The 20,880-nt window shown below is 60.8% G+C and overlaps 1 protein-coding gene across 2 annotated transcripts in view; it reads left to right on the top strand.

Annotated features, from left to right (window-relative positions):
* The window catches only part of CELF3 (CUGBP Elav-like family member 3), a 40,888-nt gene that overhangs the window by 2,893 nt on the left and 17,115 nt on the right, over window positions 1–20,880 (top strand). For both annotated transcript variants that reach the window (XM_075907379.2, XM_075907377.2), the window contains exon 2: window positions 8,477–8,559. In XM_075907379.2, coding sequence (XP_075763494.1) covers window positions 8,477–8,559 — 83 coding nt within the window. The remainder of the gene's footprint in view (window positions 1–8,476; window positions 8,560–20,880) is intronic.

The following is a 20,880-nucleotide window of genomic DNA, read 5'->3' as shown; positions in this document are numbered from 1 at the left end:
CTCTGCCACGGGGCCGGCCAAGGGGGTCCTCAGCACGACACCTGCTCGCCGAGATCAAGCAGGACCGAGTCCTAAATAATTACAGTCCAGGTGGCTGGAACGCTTTGCTCTAGCCCCAGCTGCTGGGCTGGGCTTTTGTTGTCCCGTCCATTGAAATGGCCTGGGAAGGGAAGATTTCCAGCCGCAGCAGAATCTGAATGCAAAAGAGCTGGGCGGTTTGAGACGAAACAATAAGAGGCGTTTGGGTTGGATTTTTTTTTTCAGGACAGTTTTCTTGGTCCCGCGCCTGCTCCAGATTTAGGGCCAAAAAGCCCAGGGAGGGGTAAGGAGATGGAATTATTTTCACCCCAGTAAGTGCTGAGCTCTGAAGTGGGGAGGGGTGGCTTGTCAAGCAAAGGGCTGCAGATGGAGCGGATAAAGGATCCGAACGTTAAGGCCTTGACCCAAAGGCATGTGTAGATCCCAGGTCTGGGAGGGCCTTTGCATCCTTATACTCTTCTGGCTGCACTGGGCCTTGGCTCGCACGCTGTTGGCTGGATTACAGGGCAGATTTCAGATGCCTGGTACCCACCCGCTTTGCCAAAGGGCTCAGCACCCTGCCTGCCCCTGAGCTGGGCATGGAGGGGCCAAGCCTGTGGCATGCTGAGGCACCCGGAGTCCTGCACAGGGCCAGGCTGGGGTCATGACTGCAGATCCCAAGGTGCAATACCCTCTCTCACTCCCGCTGGGCAACCCAGCAGCAGGGCCCTCGCCCTGGCATGGAGCCATGCCAAGAGCCAGACTCTGCCAGGCTCACCCCACTGGAGGCTCCCATGGAGCACAGTGAACCTCATGCCAACTCGCCTGGCGAGGTCAGAATCTCCCCCACGGAGGAGCATGCTGACCCGCCCCCTGGGGGGAGGCCACTGCCCCTCCCCCAGTACAACCCCGTCATGACCCTCCCCAGAGCAGGGCGCGCCCAGTCACAGGGCCCAGACTCAGAGCCGCACCCCACTGGGCCTGACCAGGGCTGAGGTGTTGGGCTGGGCCCGGTGCCCAGGTGTGGATTGCTAAGCTCTGCACGCACTGGGCCCGGGGGGGCTGCCGGACCCCAGTCCCCAGCTCTGGAAATGGCAGGTACGGCCTGGGGTAGCGCCCACTTAGAATGATACAGTCAGGCAGGGAGCGTCTCCCTCTGCCTCATGGCAGAGGTGTGGCCCTGGCGGCCCTGGATCCGGTCCCTCATGCTGCCCCCGGGTGGCTTCCTCTTTCCCAAGGCGGTTTCTAGTGGGCTAGCAAGGCAAGGGTCAGGCTGCCCATCCCTGGGCACATCTCCGGGCTAGCGGGCGCAGGAGGAGGGCTCCGCAGGGCAGCAGCCCCTGGCAGGAGAGGGAACCGCGGAAGTAGCAGGGCTGGCGTGCAGGAGATCTGGCTGCAACGTCTCCTTGGCCGAGGAGCCGGCGGCTGCACCCTGACCCGTGCTGAGTCAATCCTTCACCAATCTCGGTGGGGTGACTTGGGATGCAGGCATGAGTCAGAGCTGACGGAAGGGATCCAGCCCTTACTCACGGCGTGCCTCAGTTTCCCCATCCATACACGGGAGCTTCCCTATACAAGGGTGGGTATAAGACTGGAGCCAGGGTGGCCTGTGAAGGGCCCGGGGTGGGGAGAGGGGGAAGCTGATGGCTAGGAGCTGCCACAGCAGGGGTCTGGGACAAGGCATGCTGCCCCGGGTTCCACCCTGCAAGGGGTGGCTGGTGCACCCGCTCCCGCTGGTAGAAATGGGCAGCCGAGGCAACAGGGGGTGATGCTGGCTCCACTCCCGTTGAGGATCAGCCCCCTCCCCTCCCCTTCCCCCGCCCGCTCTCCATGTGCCCAGCGTCGGGAGCTGCCGCAAGGGAGTGGACTCCTTTGGCAGCTGGCAAGGGGGCACCTCGCTGCCCTCCGCCGCGTTCTCACTGGCAGGGAGCTAAATTTAGTCTCCGGACTCCAGCGAGGAAGGAAAAGAGCGTTTGGCTCATGACTATTTTACAGCGCCGGTCTCCCCGGGCTCCGTCCGAGCGCTACACATGGCACGAGCCCAGGTGGCGAACACCAGCGACAGCGCACGCACCCCTCCCCCCGCGCACGCTCCCACTGTGTGACCAGCACTCTTGAGGCTTGCTCGGCGCACGCTCGCTGCGGGTTCAGCGAGAGAACGAGCAGCGTGGGGGAGGGAGAGGAAAGAAGGGAAGTGGCTCTTCAAAAAAAAAGGGAGTGGGACATAGTGGTTAGAGCAGGAGTCTGGCAATTGCGACGCCTGGGTTCTGTTCTCATATCTGGGGGAGGGGGAGGAAGTCTACAGCAGAGGCCTGAGAGTCAGGACTCTTGGATTCTGAGCTCAGCCCTGCGGCTTTTGCCCAGCATGCGGTCTGTGCCTCAGTTTCCCCTTCTGTTGCATGAGGAGGAGGCAAGTTAATTCCTGTGTCCCAAGTGGCTTGCAGTCCTTGGAGGAAGGGGGAAGGTCACAAGCAGGGCACTCAGGGGCCGGAAACATTAGCCTCTCGACTTTCTGGGGCAGCTTTCGGAGGGACCCTCCTGCAGCCTTTCAGAAGAGCTCAGCTCCCTTTCAGGTATCTAAGCAGGGAGCCAGGCCAGCAAAACTCAGCATGGCCATGGCTGCAGGGCGTCCAGAGGAACCAGTCCTGTTTTAAGAGCTTGTCTACCCGCCTAGCCCATCCCAGCAGGCCTGCTGAGTCCTTGGGGAGCCCAGCATCTGCGATAACGCAGCGTGCGGAACCCCGGTCTAAGGGACGGGACTGACCCGGCTCAGGGCTATTGAGTTTGTCCAAGAGAAGGTGAAGGGGCAGGGGTGATTTCTAGAGCAGGCGGCTTTTTCCCCAAACAGGCAAACCCAAAAGAAAGGGCCGGACGGGGAAGCCACACAGGTAGCCTAGCAATAGGTGTGCCTGGTTTGCTAGGAGGGCCATTCACCCCTGGCACAGCTCCCCCTCTCCCCAGAAGACTTGAACTCCCCACTGGCCGGCTCTTTAAAAGCCAAGCAGCCGCTCCACCAGCAGTTTCAGCCAGGAGATGCCCGGGGAGGCTCTCTGGCCTGTGTTAGCCCGGAGACCCGACCCGCTGACCGGAGCAGCCTCTGCTTTAAAAGCTGAGACTCTGCTTTGCTGGATAGAGCTGAAACGCTGGGGTTTGTTTAGTAACGTCTAGCGTCCCCTTGGGCGGCCATTCACGCTCGCCGGGCCCGGGCGGGGGGGCGGTATTCTGTGCTTTCCTTCTTCCCCTTGGTCTTGCGATTGTTCGTGGAAAGGGGCCAGTGGTGAGAGCCTGGAGGAGCAAGGCTCTTGTGGTTCGTAGGGCTGTTGCCCCAGGCCGGAGAGAGGGGAGGTTGGGAGGTGAGTGCGTGGCGCTCCCCAGAAAGAGGAGGGTGCTGTGCATGGGGGGTACAATTGCCCGGCCAAGGAGGTCTGGCTCCACTAGCCCACTTGCTGCTATTAGTTTCTCCTGCGTAGGGCCCCGCTCAAGATGGGCCTCTGCTAGGAGCAGTAGGTAGGGAGTAAAAGCGGGCAGGCCCGGCCCTTTGGGGCTTGTAGCCCCAGGGCTGGACGGCTGCTTGCCGAAGACCCGGGGGCATGGCTGTCTGGGCTGGCACGCTGTGCGGGACGGGCGGCGCGGGACACGGAGCCTTGTGTATGCCAGGGCAGCCCAGAGCCAGCTCTCCCCTGCCGATGTGCCGCAAGCGAGGACCGGCAGAGGGGACAATCTAGGGGCCGGGGGGTTACTAGTCCGGAGCCAGGGATGGCCAGCTACAGAGGGGGTTGAGCTGCAGCTGTGGGCTCTCCTCAGGAACTGGGCAGAGTCCGCATCCCACCCAACCCGCCTCGCCCTAACAGCTCTCTCATCCCAGACCTGGAAGCTCCAAATCTGCCCTCGCCACGCCAGGTTCCCTGCCGGCAGTGGGGAGGAGGCAGGGTTGGACGTAATGCAGGGCACCCTGTGCTCACTGGGGATCCCTGCCGTGTCACTCCACGGTGGGAGCCGTGCTCCTCCAGAGGCTGTGCAGATGAGTGGGGAGTGCAGAAGGTGTGGGAGTCAGATCTTCCAGGTACTGTCCCAGCTCTGGGAGGGAATTGGGGTCTAGTGGTTAGAGCAGGGGGGGATTTGAATGCTGTCTCCGGCCCTGCCACTGACTCACTCTGGTTTTCTGTGCTGTGGAGACAAATCCTTTGGCATCTCAGGCCAAGCGCCGTGCCTCGATTTCCCCACCCGCTTCTGAGGAAGAAGTCCTCTCTCCAGGGGTCGTGGGAGGGTGCAGGTGTCCAGAGCACGATGAGATCAACAGGCAGAAGGGACTAGCAGGGGGATTAGCAGGAGGGTCCGGGGCGTGCGCCATATCAGCAAGAGGGGGGGTGCTGGACTAGCCTCATGTCCGCAAGGCAGGTTGGACAACAGCAGTCCCCGTGGCCGGCAGGGGGGAATGGCTGGCCAGGGCCTTTCCCTTCAGTGCAGGATCAATTACGCTGACCCCAGCCTGAATCAGCTGTCTGGTGGCTGGGATGAAATGAGTTTGGGGGTGCTCAGCCTGTCTGGGTCTGGGGTGCAGGGTCTCCTTGGCCACCCCTTTTCTGGCCCAGATCATGGTTGTTATCATGGACCCGCTGCCAGCGCTGTGAGAATCAGGCAGGGAGCCAGGCTGGCACAGAGATGAATGTCCTGCCAGGAGGTGCTAAGACAGAGGGCTGGGTCAGATCGCTGGAGCGGTTGCTGCAGAGGTGGTTGCACTGGAGGGGCGGGGCTGGGGGGGTGCGGATGCACAGGGGCTGACTGAGATCTGGGGGGGGGGGACTTGGGCTGATCCAATTTGAGTCTCCCCACCCCCGCTTTGCCAGGCCCACACCTGCCCTCAGTTAACTCAGGAGTGACTCCACTGCACCCCGGGGCAGTCCAGAGTGGCTGACCCCGGAACCCATGGTGCCCCGGCCAGACTCTGATCTCTGTTCCAGTGCTAATCCAGAGCGACTCCGCTTTCCGCCAGGGGAGCGACTCCGGATCCCCGTAGAATTGGCTCTGCAGCTCTGGCACGTGCTGCTTCCTGCCCGCCAGTGGCACAAAACCAGAGATGCCCAAGTAGGGCTCCGTCTGCCCACAACGGGGGCAGCCTTGGCCTTTGGGTTCCTTTGGAGGGTTCAATCCACAGGAAGCTGTCTCTGCTTGGGGGAGCTGCAAGGGCCCATGATTACGGGTCTGGAGGGGGCCTAGTTTGTTGATAGCATCCAATGTATTTTCCATGGCTCAAGGGCGGGAGGGGAGGAGGAGTTGAGCAGCCAGGGGGATTATTAAGACCGATGGGACAGTGGTTGAGGTGACTTGCCTAACTTGGCTTCCCTTCTCTGCAACAGACTCCCTGGGGGAGCTTGGGCAAGTTACTTGTCCTCTCTGGGCCTCAGTTTCCCCATCAGCACAACGGGGATAAGAGCCCTACCCTGGCACACTGGGAGGACTGGGGTTGTAAGATATATGGTAAAGATTGCAAGGTGCCCACAGGTTACGCTGCAGGATCCTGGCAAAGTCACACCCCCCCCCCCCCCCCCCCGCTTCTTGGCATCAGAGTCCCTGGCAGGGATCCCAGAGGGAGAAAGGGCCAAGTTTTCAGCACTCACAGCCAGGGACAGCCGCCTTGGCAGACCAGATCCTTGGGGGCAGGGGTGAGCTTCTGTTTCATGTTTGTGCAGCACCTAGCACGGGGAGGGGGCATGGCCCAGAACCAGGGCTCCTAGACGCTGTGGCCGCACAAGGAACAAATCTTCGTCGTTGCCAAGTTAGGAGCTGCCGAGCGCATGGGGCAACCAAAACTCTTCAAGTGAGCCAAGCCCTTGGAAACGGGCCTCAGTGGTCCCAGTGCCATGAATCTGGCCGGGCACGACTTGTCTGGGGTCGCACCGGAAGTCTGCGGCTGTTTGGAACTGAGGCCAGATGCTCTGAGTTCTGGGCCAGTATCTTACCATCCGCCCCTCTCTCAAAACACCCATGGGAGTGAGGCAGGCACTGGAGCATCTCTGGGGGTCTGGGCTCAGTGGCATGGGAACATTTTTAATAGGGAGGGGGCTGAAAGTCAACCCCACTACCCCTGTTCCCCCCTGGCCCCAAGCAGAGCCCTGGTAAGGGAGTGCAAAGCAGGCAGTCGCCACCCTAGGGGAGAAACGGCAGCTGCCAGGACCGGAGCAAGTGGCTGGCATCCCAGCCCCAACTAAAACCTCGGGGTGCTGCAGGGCCCCCCTCACTTTAAGTTCCTGCACCTATGCCCGTGCCTAAGGTCAGTCGCTGGATTGCAACCCCCAGCCAGCAATACACCCGAATCACACCTCCTGAAGCCGGGAGATTGACTTAGAACTCAGCTTTGTTTTGCAAATGATAAATGCGGGGACTTGATTGCAGCTGATACACAACTACTCAAGGTAGTTACGTCCAAACAGGCGGCGCAGCACTGCCAAGAGATCTCACAAAGCTGGGTGGCTGGACAACAAAATGTCAGCTGAAATTCAGTGTTGATAAATGCAAAGTAATATCTCGTTAGAAAACAGAGTCCGGACTCCATACATCAAATCAGGGGGTCTACATTAACGGTTGTCGCTCAGGCGAGAGATCTTGGAGGCGTGGTGGAGAGGTCTCTGAAAACGTCTCCTCACTGGGCAGCGGCCGTCAGAAAAGCAAGCCGAATGTTGGGAATCATTAGGAAAGGGATAGAGAATAAGACAGAAAATATCATATTGCCTCTATATGAATTCGCAGGATGCCCACACCTGGAACACTGCAGGCAGATCTGGTTTCCTCATCTCAAAAAAAGATCTCTTGGCATTGGAAAAGGCACAGAAAAGGGCAACAAAAATGATGAGGGGTTTGGAACGGCTGCCATGTGAGGAGAGAGAAATACAGCTGGGACTTTTCCGCTTGGAAAAGTGATGACTAAGGGGGGATAAGCAAGAGGTCTATAAAATCATGACTGGTGTGGAGTAAGTAAATAAGGAAAAGTTATTTACTTCCTCGCATCACGTAAGAACAAGGGGTCACCACGTGAAATTAACAGGCATCAGGTTCAAAACAAACAAAAGGAAGTATTTCTTCATACAACGCACCGTCAACCTGTGGAACTCCTTGCCAGAGGATGTTGTGAAGTCCAAGACTACAACAGGGTTAAAAAAAGAACTAGATAAATTCATGGAGGTTGGTCCATCAATGACTATTAGCCAGGATGGGCAGGGATGGTGTACTTAGCCGCTGTTTGTCAGAAGCTGGGAATGGATGACAGGGGAGGGATCACATGATGGTCCCCTGTTCTGTTCACTCCCTCTGGGGCACCTGGCATTGGCCACTGTTGCAAGACAGGATCCTGGGCTAGATGGACTAATGGTCTGACTCAGCCTGGCCGTCCTTCTGTTCTTTGTTCGTCCGATGCCCCGGGTTGTATTTTCAAACTTCCCGCTGTAACCAGGCGAGCGAGGCGCTTCCAGGGGGGTTTGGTTTTAAATGGAGGTTGAGTGTTTCCTTTCGTCACGTGACTCCAGGAGCGGGGGCGTTGGGGGAGAACACCCGCCGCGGGGATCAGAGCTGCCGGAGGGTGGCGAACGAGCGGAAGCGGGGGTGTTCGCTCTTGTGAGAGAAGGCTGCGAATGGACAGCAGGCGGCTGGGCACAGCCTGGCTTTCGTTTCAAAGCCCCCATGCAGGGTTCCCAACTGGGGCTCCCTGGACTCTAGGCTGACACTCCGGCACAGAAACCTTTTCTTTCCCTGCGTCGCGTTCACCCTGCCGGGACCCATTTCCTTCCCTTCCTGCACACCGATGGGGCCCTGTCTCTTCCGTGCGTCCCTTTCACGTCCTTCCTCCGTCCGTGCCACGCTCCGTCGCCCTTGTGCCGCCTCCTCTGCGTTGCGAGGAGCAGCCTGAGCAAGTCCAGGCCCACAAGCGCCAGGTGCTGTACAAACAACGGGCGTGTGCCCCGGCCCGGAAAACTCCCACTCAGTAGAGCCAAGAAGGAGCGTTCTCCCCGTGGTGCGTGGTGCAGAAACAAGAAGGCTCAGATCCTCCAGGGGAGTTACGGGCCTAACTCCTATGGACACTCATGGGCGTTAGGCACCAATTCCCTTTGTGGATCTGTCCAGGGGCATGTAGGAGACACCGGCAGAGCTGAGAAGTGGTCCTAGAGCTGAATGCCAGCCTAGGGGGTTAACACTTTTTCTCCCACCCCTGGGAAAATGCCCCCGACACATGCCCTGTAAGAGCGGGGGGAATGGGGCTGGTATGGGCCTTGCCAACCTTGCTGTCACATTCGGACCTGGGGCAGTCCCAGCCCTCCCCCCCCCCGCCATTATCTCCCCGCCTTGGAGCCCTGGGAAGTTGGGTTCCCAGTTCCCATGGGGGGGGCACATCCGTCGTGTCGAGGGGCAGGGATCCGAGGGACCGAAGCACCCGTGACCCTTCCCCTCTGCTTTCTCCCTCCTGCAGGATGCGCGTTCCTGACCTACTGCGCCCGGGAATCGGCCCTCAAGGCGCAGAGCGCGCTGCACGAGCAGAAAACGCTGCCAGGGGTGAGTCCTTGCAGGGCAATACAGGGGGACCCAATGGGGAGGGGCTCGGGCCGGGGCGTCGCTCCGTTCTCTCGGGCTGCAGCTGCCCGGCGCTGGTGTTATTGTGTGCCTCATCGTCCCCTCCCCCACCCTGCCGAGTGCGTTAGCTTTTGCGATAACCAGATGGCCCCGCTCTATAAAATCTCCTGGGTTGGCTCCCATTGCGGGCCCGATCTGGGATTGATTGGAGTTGGGGTGGCTGGGCCCTGTCACTGGCATGGGGCGAGGAGACGCTCGCAATTTCCCATGGCACCAGCAAGGGGGCGTGGGGAGAAGGACCCCTGGGAGGAGGGGGGCTAACAGACACGTACCCGCCCGCCCACGGGCGTTGGGCGCCTGCCAGCATCGTTGGCGCTCCGATTGTGCCGTATCCTCTCCCCCGTATTGCCCTCCGCCCAAGGTGACTCACTCGCAGCTCCTGATGGAAAAGCACTGTGGGGCCAGCTGTCTCCAAAGGGCCGCCTGCCGCCGGCCGGGCGCTTCCGGGGGGTGGGTGCCAGGCAGTGAGGGATGTTAGAGTGCCAGGGGGGTGTCTGTGCGCCGGTTCCACCCGTCAATTGAATTGGAGTGTTCGGGTGCCAGGTTGGCAGCTGCAGAGAGCAAAGTCCAGTGTGTCGGGGCGGGGGGGTCCCAGGCACAAAGTAGGGCATCCTACCCCGCCACCCATGTGCTGCACGTCCAGAGCCCCCGTTTCTAGGGGACAGAGCCAGGTGCTGAGGCGCAGGAAACTCATTTCACTCAGGCCACCACACCAGGGACAAACGGCATCACCGGGGTGGTCTGTGCTGAGCAGGGCTTTGAGCCAGGGACGTCCAGCAGCGGAAGCAGGCTCCCTCGAGGCAAGGCAGAGAACCCAGGAGTCCTGGACCCCCACTTCCCTGCCCCAGTTATGCCCCTCTCTTCTCCCAGAGCTAAGTGTGGCTTGGCTCCCGGCATGAAGAGCTGGGGCTGCCCCCATTCCTGACGGGGGGCTGGGGAGTCATGCACAGACAGGACCCATGTCTGGAGCCCCCTGGAGCGGGGAGCGGGGTCCAGAAACACGGCAGGGTTCTATCTGAAGGGAAATTCGCTGCTGAGGGGCCACATGCAAATGTGCATTCAGCCGGGCTGGCGGGATTGGCGGATCTCAACCGCTTTAATATGACGGCTGCCCAATGGGAGCTCCGTGCCCCAGTGACCTGGAGCAACCGTCCAGGGAGCAAGTCCCGCCTAAGAGCCGACCCGCGGGAGCCCGGGTTACATGTGCCCATCCCACAGCAGGAGTCACGTCCACTGTACCCATGGTAGCCGGTGGGGGCAAGATGGGGCAGAGCAGGGAGGGGGCTTGTGGAAAGCTTGAGGCGACTGAAGTCAGAGGGGTGCCCCCAACCTGCCCCTCCCCCCCCCAGAGAGGTCCCCCAGTGCTCCTAGGGTTTCCAGGTGTCCGGTTTTCACCCGGACTGTTTGGTATTTGGATCCCCGTCTGGTAAAAAAAACAGAAAATACTGACGGAAGCCCAGCAGGGACAGTTTTCCCCTACTGCATCGGGTGGGGGAGTGAGGAGTGTGGGGCCATTTAAAGATGCAGAGACTTTTTTTTTTTTTTTTTTTTTGCCATGTTCGGGATTTTTGTTGAAAGCCTCTGGGAAGCCTGTGCTCGGCAGATCTGGTTGGAGTGTAGGCCTCTACCCACCCCAGGAACCAGGGATACCTTCCCACGTGTACTCCCCTGCCTTGCTGGGGAGCCCCGAGGGCACCGAGCGCCCAGCCCGGCTCTGCTCCAGGCTGAGACCTGCCGAGCTCACGTCATATGAGGGTCAAGCATCAGTTCCTGGAGCCAGCTCAGCGCTTCGGCATTTGGAGGTGAAAGGCCCCCGCGCCCCACCTGACGGCTGAGCCTTCCAGCCTCCTGGCTCTGACCTGTCCTTCACACCGGCCTCTGAGGAAGGCCAAAATACCCAGCTGGCTGGTTTTTCTGCCTGGCCTCCTGCTCCCTCCAGCTGAACCCTTTTGGGCCGGTTCTCATCCCCCTCCTGCCACCAGCTCCCTGGGGATAACCACTAATGCATGGGGCTGCATCCCGGCTCCCCGTCCTGGGGCCTGCTGGCTGAGCGGGGATCCCTGGGCAGAGCTGCATTTCTGGGGGCTCTGGTGGGTTCTTGCAGGACAGATCTCGAGCTTGCTGTTGCCTGGTCTAGACCAAGGGTGTGTAGCCTAGTGAGAGTCAGAGATGAAGTCAGACACTTCCCATGCCACGGGGGCTGGGTGGAATGGGTGGGCAGGGACTCAACCCCATGCTGGGGGTGGCCCTGAACCTCGGCTGCCAGAAGCCAGGAGGGGAAGAAGGGTGGATCTCCCCAATTTGCCCTGTTTGGTCCGCTCCCCTTGAAGCTCTGGTACGGGGCCGCTGGTGAAGCCAGGGGACGGGGCAAGATGCTGGTCTGGCCCAGAACGTCAGCTCACGTTCTGTATTCTGCTGCAGAAGGAAGGATGGACTAGTGGTTAGGCCACCAGCTGATGACTTTAGAGTTAGGTTCATGGCCCTGCCTGCCTGTACCGTGACCCTGGGCAAGTCCCCAGCGGTCCGATCCTCAAAGGGCTTGGGGCATCTGGCGCCCCACTGCTGCCCCCATCTGCTGCTGGCTGCCCCCCACCCCCTGACAGAACCATAGGAGCCAGATGATGTCCCTTTGTTAGGGCCTCCGGGTGACAGTTTGGTGCCTAACCCCAAAGAGGATCCGGGCCACGACTTTGTTTTGCACGTTTGGGGGGCAGCCCTGCCCTGCCCTGCCCCACAGAGCAGTGGAGGGTCAGTGGCCCTACAGACTGGGCCAGGTGCTGATACGCCGGGGATGGGGGCCTAGGGGAGACAGACCTGAAGCCTAGTTCACCCCAGGACCTTTGATCCTCTCCTGGGCGTGATATTGACTCTTCTAGGGACTGCCACCCCCTGGGGCAGCCAGGGAGCCGTATGGAGCCTTCCCCAGCCCAAGGCAGGAGGTGAACAGAGCCCCGACTTCTTTCAGCCCTGCATTGGGGAAGGGCTTTTTGCCTGTCTAGGGCTGAACTAGCCAGGTTGCCTTGGTTTAGAAGCCCCAACGTCTACTGATGGAAAACCACAGACCACCCTGGAGACTGACCTCCCAGTCTGGCCCCATATCCAGGGGCAGAGGGCGGTTTCCGTACAGATAGTGACGAGATTTTTCTACCTTCGGGGGGGGGGGAGTGAGATGGGGACCCCAGGAAAACGCGAGCCAGGGTTTCGCCCAGGATGCCCCAGGCGGGAGGGCAACTCGCGTCCGAGCAAACTCTCCTGGAACAATAAGGGCAAAGCGCAAAGCCCCTCTGCACCTTTGGATGGGAAAAAAACAACCCGATGGGAACAGCGGCGCCAGGCTGGGAGGAGAGGTTGCCTTGGCATCGCCATAGCAACCCTCGTGGGCATCTCCCGCCAAGACACCAGCTCCACCGGGGGCGGATTTGCTCTCTCCACCGCTTCCCACCCTAGTAGGCCCCCCTCAAAGAGAAGGCGACATTTCCTGCCTGTCCCCCCCCCCCCCCCCCGCTTTCCATCACGCCCCCTGTGCACAAACGCAGCATCCAAGTGTATTTTGCTTGGGGAGGGAAGGGGCCAGACAGAGATACTTTGTTTCTTGCTGCCGCCCTTCTGAATATTGGGAGCAGATGTAGCAGAGCGGGACGGGGGGGGGGGGCATTGTCTCTGGAGTTTCCCTTTATTCTCCTTTTTCCGCCCGCTTTTGCCACCTGCTTTTCTTCCCCAGCTCTTTATGTGCCCGTGCACGCGCCCGACTCTGGGACCGGAGTGTGTCGCCACGGAGCTGGGGGCGCCGGCTTTGTGTGCGTGTTTCCCTCTGGGGGCGGGTGTGTGTAGCATGAGTGTGTGGTTGTGTGGGTCAGGCGTCGCCACGGCTCTTTGGCGCTTTTAGCCACGTGCCAGCGCAAACTCACGCCCGTGTGTCGGTGTGGAGGCGCCCCCGTAGGAAACACACCGAAGCCACTGTGGCCTCGGCAGCGCGGTGTGTTCGCACCTGTGCAAAATAGGCACAAAGCGTCATGTGTTACACCTCTTTGGGGTAAATGCCCGGGTGCCGGGGAAGCAGGGCATGTGGCCTGTGATTGCGTGTGTGTGCTTAGCGTGCGTCTGTGCATTTGTGAGTCTTGTGCCTACCTCTGTACGGCTGCTCCTCCCTGTGTCCGTGTGTGTGTGTGTGTGTGTGTGTGTGTGTGTGTGTGTGTGTGTGTGTGTGTGTGTGTGTGTGTGTGTGTGTGTGACCTGTAGTGGGGCCTGATGGGAGGTGGGGTTCTTGGAGGTCTTTTAGCCCAGGGCTCTCTGGGTGTCTCTCTCTGGGAACGCGTGCGGGTGTTTTAGAGCCTTGTATTGTTGGCAGGGGTGTGTACGGAACGGTGTCAGCGCAGAATCCGTGCTGGGCTGACCTACAGGCGGAGGGAGGTGTTACTGCCCCGGCTCTGCAGCCCCCGCTCTTTAGCTCCTGCTTTTCGCACTGGAGGCCCCTAGCTGAGGCCCGGGTGTTCAGCTGAGACAGTCACCATCATGGGTACCCCTGTGGGTGCGCCTGTGGCAGCTGTTCTGTGGCAGCGTGTGCTGTCCACCGTCACCTGGGGGGCCCCAGGGAGTGGCCCTCACTAGGTAGAATCCGGAGGGAGGGAAAGGGATGATGGGTTTTTAATGCCCCCCCCCCACACACACACACAGGCTCTGCCCTGAGCCCTCCCTTGTCTTGAGCCACCGTTTCTAGTGTGTAAAACAGTGCCCGGCCCATCTCCGTTGGGAGCGATGGGACACCTGCCTCACACAGGCGTGGCTGATACCCCAGGGGCAAGACGGACCCAGGAGTCACTGCTCATCTCTAGACCCCACACTCTGGGCTCCAGGCCCCAGGCTGTACACCCCAAGGGCTGGGCCCTGCACATCAGACGTCCGTGGAAGTTTGGAGTCTAACTAGCTCTCAGGATCCAGGCCTAATTCCCAAGGGACGGCGCTTGGTCCTGCTGTGAGGGCAGGGGACTGGACTCGAAGACCTTCAAGGTCCCTTCCAGTTCTAGGAGATCGGTATATCTCCATTGATTATTATAAAACCCCATAGCCCTCCTCCCCCCGGCGCTCTGCCGTAGCCTAGGCTCTGGGCTCGCCCCATGTTGCCTGATCTGCACCCTCCCAGCCGAGCCCTGTTGACTTTGAAATAAGTCAACACCGATGGCAGCATTCACGTGGGATTCGTTTTAGTCTGGGGCGGTGACTCATCCCAGCCATACCGAATACTGCGCGGGGGAGGGGCGGCGCAGGCTTAGAGCCATGGAGCCGATTCAGTTTCCCTCCCCCCTGCTCTAACCACTAGACACCTCTCCCATCCCATGGCTAGGAAGAGAACCCAGACGTCCTGACTCCCAGTTCCCCTCTCTCACCATTAGATGCCATTCACAGGAGTAGAGGCCAGCTGTTTGGGGTCCCCTTCCCTTCACCTGCAATTCTTCAGCCTCACTCCGCTCCCAGAGCTGGGGGCAGGACTTAGCCATCTTGGCTCCCAGGTCCCCCTCTGCTTTTCCCTCTAGACCTCACTGCCCTCCTAGAGCTGGGACTAGAACCTAGGAGTCCCCTGCTCTACCCACTGGATCGCACTCCCCTTCCAGAACTGGGGACAGTACCCAGGCATCCTGGCTCCCAGCCCCTGCCCTGTCATTCTAACCACTAGACTCCACTCTCCTCCCAGAACTGGGGACAGTACCCAGGCGTCCTGGCTCCCAGCCCCTGCCCTGTCATTCTAACCACTAGACTCCACTCTCCTCCCAGAGCTGGGGACAGAACACAGGCGTCCTGGCTCCCAGCCCCTGCCCCCCAACTCTAACCCACGGGATCCTGTGTTTGGCATCTGCCAGGCTTTTTGCTTGTGACACCTGTGCTGTGGGCGTACGTATCCATTAGCAGAGGTCTGCACTGTTGTCCTCCCCCTTCCCTTGCGTCCCCACCCCCTTCTCCATCCCGGCCCATTCCCCATCATCCAGCTTTGTTGTTCCTGCCTCGCTCTGTCTCTAGGGTTGATTTAAAGGCGCCTCCCCTTTGCCCAGCAGCTGTTGCCTGAGGGGTGGGGCACCTTGTGCCAGCCTCTTTCTCAGGGCAGGTGATCCCAGGTCTGGGAGTCAGGTGAGAAGCTGTACGCTGTCTGTCGGGCGGGACCCTGGAATTGTCAGTCCCAGCAGGGGTCTCTGTAACCGCTGTGTCTGTAAGGACGCACATGCATGCAGGGGTGCATGTGTGGCCATTTGGGTGTGGGCATAGGGTTCTGAGTTGTGTGTGCTGCATGCCTGTGCAAAGGGATGCCGCTTGCCTTTGCACCTGCAAATGAGAGGATGGGGGTGTTGGCACGCACAGGGCGTGTGTATCTGTGAGGGAGGGCATGTGCAGCTGGGAGGAGGCAGACAGAGGCATGGACTTTCAGGCAGACAGGCATGGGCATTCGGGAGGAAAGAGACGTGTGCATTCAGGCAGATGGAGGCATGGGCATTCGGGCAGACAGAGGCATGGGTTTTCGGGCGGGAAGAGGCGTGTGCATTCGGGCAGATGGAGGCATGGACATTCGGGCAGGAAGAGGCGTGTGCATTCGGGCAGATGGAGGCATGGACATTCGGGCAGGAAGAGGCGTGGGCATTCGGGCAGATGGAGGCATGTGCATTCGGGCAGACAGAGGCATGGGCATTCGGGCGGGAAGAGGCATGGGCATTCGGGCAGACAGAGGCATGGGCATTCGGGCGGGAAGAGGTGTGTGCATTTGGGCAGACGGAGGCATGGGCATTCAGGCAGACGGAGGCATGGGCATTCGGGTGGGCAGAGGCGTGTGCATTTGGGCAGACAGAGGCATGGGCATTCAGGCAGACGGAGGCATGGGCATTCGGGCAGACGGAGGCATGGGCCTTCGGGTGGGCAGAAGCGTGTGCATTCGGGCAGACAGAGGCATGGGCCTTCGGGTGGGAAGAGGCGTGTGCATTCGGGCAGACAGAGGCATGGGCTTTCGGGTGGGAAGAGGCGTGTGTATTTGGGCAGATGGAGGCATGGGCATTCAGGCAGGAAGAGGCGTGGGCATTCGGGCAGATGGAGGCATGGGTTTTCAGGCGGGAAGAGGCGTGTGTATTTGGGCAGATGGAGGCATGGGCATTCAGGCAGACAGAAGCATGGGCATTCGGGTGGGAAGAGGCGTGGGCATTCGGGCAGATGGAGGCATGGGCATTCAGGCAGACAGAGGCATGGGCATTCGGGTGGGCAGAGGCGTGTGCATTTGCTGGCATGTGCCAGGGTTCCATGTGCATGTGTGCAGGGGAGACGTGGATATTTGCACACCCTGGCAAGCAGCTGGAACCCGCAGAGCAGAGTTACATGGGCTCCGGCCCACTGTGCACTCGGCCTGTTCCTAGCCAATGTCTCGTGTCCCTGGTTTTTCGCAGCATCATCTCTGGCCTCTGGTAAGGCTGCAAGAAGCAAACATCCCCCAGTCCATAGGTCACATAGGTACCATAGTGAGAGCATAGCTAGTGTTCCCCTCAGCTCCATGGCTCTGAAACCAGAACCGGCCCTCCCCAGTGTACCGGAGAGGCAGGGTCCCCTCTTGCCGGAGCTGGCCCCACAGCCAGAGGGACGAGTCCCCAGCCGGGTGGGTTATGGAGCTTAAAAGCTGGGGGCAGCTGGTTGTGGGGTCCAGGGGGTCCTGCTGAATCTTTCCAATCCTGCTTGCTGGGGAACCCCTGACCCTTTCCCCAGCTTGGAATGAGTTTGCTGGGCCTCAGCTCCCCCGTCCAGCTGGGGGGTGGGCACACGTTCCCCATGCTCACTTGGGCACTGACTGGCATCCCTGCGAGACTGAGTGTTGACTGAGGCATAGAAACAGCGAAGGAAACATCTGCTAGGTAGCGCCCATCACCACAGCCTCTGGGCCCACGGGAGGGGTGGGCAAAGGGAGCCGGCTCTGGCAGGTTCCCTTTTGTTTGGGGAGGCCACGGCTGCCCAGCTGGGTGATAAATGTCCCCGTCTGTTCCTGGTGGGGCGCGGGCGCCAGCAGCCTGGTAGCTAGGTAACCGGCAGGCAGATAATGACGCGTTGCCAGGTAAACATGGGCCGCGGGGCAGGTGCACCAGGGACAGGGGGCGGCTGAGCTAACAAAGCCCAGGGCCTTTCCGGGGAGAACGCGGCCACGACATCTGGGAGCAGCGACGCCAGCCTGTCTGCGTGTTTAGGGCCAGGCCTGCTTCCTGGGCAGCCCCCGGGGAAGGGGATGGGGGGGTGTCCTCGGGGGGCGCTGTGCTTTGGTACACAGCAGCCTTATTTGAGAGCTGGGAACAGAAGCCAAGAGTCCTGATTCCCAGCGCCCACTGCTCTAACCATTGGACCCTGCTTCCCTCCCCCCGCAAGCTGGGAACAGAACCCAAGAGTCCTAATTCCCAGCGCCCGCTGCTCTAACCATTGGACCCTACTTCCCTCCCCCCGCAAGCTGAGAACAGAACCCAAGAGTCCTAATTCCCAGCGCCCGCTGCTCTAACCATTGGACCCTACTTCCCTCCCCCCACAAGCTGGGAACAGAACCCAAGAGTCCTAATTCCCAGCGCCCGCTGCTCTAACCACTGGACCCTACTTCCCTCCCCCCGCAAGCTGGGAACAGAACCCAAGAGTCCTAATTCCCAGCGCCCGCTGCTCTAACCATTGGACCCTACTTCCCTCCCCCCACAAGCTGGGAACAGAAGCCAAGAGTCCTGATTCCCAGCGCCCACTGCTCTAACCATTGGACCCTGCTTCCCTCCCCCCGCAAGCTGGGAACAGAACCCAAGAGTCCTAATTCCCAGCGCCCGCTGCTCTAACCATTGGACCCTACTTCCCTCCCCCCGCAAGCTCGGAACAGAACCCAAGAGTCCTAATTCCCAGCGCCCGCTGCTCTAACCATTGGACCCTACTTCCCTCCCCCCACAAGCTGGGAACAGAACCCAAGAGTCCTAATTCCCAGCGCCCGCTGCTCTAACCACTGGACCCTACTTCCCTCCCCCGCAAGCTGGGAACAGAACCCAAGAGTCCTAATTCCCAGCGCCCGCTGCTCTAACCATTGGACCCTACTTCCCTCCCCCCACAAGCTGGGAACAGAAGCCAAGAGTCCTGATTCCCAGCGCCCACTGCTCTAACCATTGGACCCTGCTTCCCTCCCCCCGCAAGCTGGGAACAGAACCCAAGAGTCCTAATTCCCAGCGCCCGCTGCTCTAACCATTGGACCCTACTTCCCTCCCCCCGCAAGCTCGGAACAGAACCCAAGAGTCCTAATTCCCAGCGCCCGCTGCTCTAACCATTGGACCCTACTTCCCTCCCCCCACAAGCTGGGAACAGAACCCAAGAGTCCTAATTCCCAGCGCCCGCTGCTCTAACCACTGGACCCTACTTCCCTCCCCCGCAAGCTGGGAACAGAACCCAAGAGTCCTAATTCCCAGCGCCCGCTGCTCTAACCATTGGACCCTACTTCCCTCCCCCCGCAAGCTGAGAACAGAACCCAAGAGTCCTAATTCCCAGCGCCCACTGCCCTAACCATTGAACCCTACTCCTCCCCCCCCCCCGGGAACAGAACTCAGGAGCCCTGGCTGGCCTGCTCTAACCACTAGACACCTCTTCCCTCCTGAGCTGGGAATGAAACCGTCACTCTAATAGGGAGGAGGGGGCTCTGCTCCCCTCCCCCACTGCTAGGCTAGGTGGGGGGGAGTAACAGCTGACCCCCTTGTTAGAGGGGGAGTAGGGCCAGAGAGAGGGGGCAGGAAACACTTGTATGGGGGGTCCCTCCTGCCCCCCCCCAGCACCCCCGCTGAGTGACAGGTGCCAGCCAAGAAAGTGGGCATATTTGCAGCAGGGGGGTGGATGACCTTGCAGGGGATGATGGGGGCAGGGGGGTTGTTAGAGAGCCGCCCCCCCCGACTCCAATAGGGGGCTGTGTCTCAGCCCCATCAGTTGGTGCAGACTGGCCCATCTGCAGCCTCGGCAGAGAGGCCCTGGGGCAGGAAGATCCTGCAGGACTGGGGCTCAGGGGCGAGTGCCCATTACTGACCAGGTGAGGCACCAGCCTGCTTCCAGGGATCCCATCTCCGGGGGCGGGGGGAAGTGAAGGAGCCCTCCCCATCCAGCTGTTGGAGTCCACGGGACCGCGGTGATTGCCTGGGCAGCCTGCGCTCAGGGGAGGCCTAGGCCTGGCGTCACAAGGATGGTGCCAGTCAGGAGGTGCCCGTCAGCACAGCTGGAGGCTGGGATAGCAGGGGGCTGTGGGCCAGGGTGGAGGGACCTGGGCAGAGCTGGGGGAGAGGGCAGCCCCGAGCTGGGATCACAGGGCCTTGCGGGCAGCGTTCCCTCTGTTTGTGCAGCCACTCAGGAGAGAGTCCAAGGCCACCCTGCTGATTAGCAGCGCGCCCCCAGCTAGGCTGGTGTTTCTCCTGGTGGTGCACATTCACACAGGCCTCGGTGCAGGTGACAAAATTTATTCCACACATGGATGGAAAAGATGAGAGGGAACATTGTCCTGCGGGTTGGGATAGAGGGGTGCTGGGGGAGGGGAAGGGTGCACAGCTCGCCTGCTCTACCCGTCGGGCTGATCACTTCTCATGCCCAGCAGAACGACGCCTCCAGACAAAGGGCTCCTGGGGTCTTGGTTCAGATTCCCTGGGGCTGTGCTTATGGGGTGATCTGCTGGGACCCCCCCTTCCCCAGGATCTGTTGATCCCGGGTTGCTTTGCAGTAGCTCCACTAGCTGGTCCCACCATCCCGGCTAGGTTCCCTGAACCCCAGCAGTCCGACGGCGATACCGGCATGGAGCTTGCACTGCATGCTGGGACCTAAGGCGCTTTAGATTTGATTGGATAATCCCAGGATTTATGCGTGGTAAATCCGAGGCGAGGGGGGAGGGGAAGGTGGGATTTGGAAGGTGGGATTAGAGCAGGCAGCTCCCGGACAGCTGCCTTCTGATCTGGGGGGTAGGGGGATCAAGTCACTGGCACGTCCTCAGCCTGGCCTGAGCCGGCCAAAAGCCGCCCCCTGCTACAAGGCCAAGTCATTGAGAGGCTGGCAAGGCAGTTCTTGGGGCCACCCAGCCACTAAGGCCTACAGGGTCCTGTGCCTTTGAGTGAAGAGGGAAAAATAGCAACTGGGACAGTTCTGCTTCCTGGCCCGGAATCTATTTCCAGCTACAGAGGTGGGGAGGTGGGTTGTGGAGTGGCCTAGGGGATAGGGCTTTTGCCTGGGAAGGGCAGGGATGGGGGTTTGAGTCCCTATCCCCGCCCCCGGAACAGCCTACACAGGGGCTGCTGTGCAAACAGGGGGCTGGGAAAACCCAAAGCATCCCCCCCCATGGCAAATAGTCCAAGAAAGCTCCCAAGCTCTTGGAGACAGAGCAGAGGGGACCGCCTGGTGCCGTGGGCCGGGGAGGCGCCATGCAATCCCTTGGGGGGCTTGGCGGGATGAGCCGAAAGCGGCATGCCCTCTCCCTGAGCAGGTGGCACCGTGGGGCTGTTTGTTACTAACAGCGCCGGGCTGGCGAGAGCGTTCAAAAGTTGCGCCTTCCCACCAGGGGAAGAAGAGAACGGGGAATTTCCCCCTCCCGCCTGTGGGCAGCAGACTCTGGATTCCCACGCAGTGGCCAATACCCCCACAGTGTACCTGGCCACCCCCCGCCCAGTTGCCCCAGTTACAGAGGGGCTGGTCTGGACAGCAGAGCGACAGCGACCCGGGTGCTCAGGTGTTCGTTGGCGGTATCACAAACCGCAACCAAGATCAGGCCCCGGGCCTCCCAATTGCGTCTCCCGGCGTCTCCCTCGGCCTGCTGCTCCCAGATGCGCGCCCCGCCTCGGCTGGTGGCTACGGGGGACGCCCCGCCGCAGCTGGTGGCAGCGTTGCTGCTTGGCGCCCGCCGAGGTGGCTCTGGTAGGTTGCTGGCTCCGGGCCGTGGGCGGGGCGCCCTGGATCTCCATGCCTTGGCCGGGGGAGAGTCTTGACTAGGGAGACCACGGCCCTGCGGGGTTGGCTGTCCCCGCATGTGGAGGAGGGAGCTGGTCCCCGGGCTGAGGGGCGCTTCCCCCATTCCAGCTGTGGAGGAATCCCTTGGCGAGAGAGAGCCGGGTCCCGAGCTGGCTGTAGAGAGCTGGACCACAAGCAAGACCAGCCCCTTCCCTCCCTGGCTTTGGGCCCTCCACCAGCGGGACGGCACCGCCCAGCTTCCACCAACCCCCCTGCCACACAGGGAGCCTGCCTCCCCCCCTCCCCCCC

The sequence above is a fragment of the Pelodiscus sinensis genome, chromosome 22, assembly GCF_052426305.1.
Source record: "Pelodiscus sinensis isolate ZL-2025 chromosome 22, ASM5242630v1, whole genome shotgun sequence".
Taxonomy (NCBI): Eukaryota; Metazoa; Chordata; order Testudines; family Trionychidae; genus Pelodiscus; species Pelodiscus sinensis.
The sequence above is the reverse complement of the archived record's forward strand: the minus strand, read 5'-3'. Positions and strand labels throughout refer to the sequence as shown.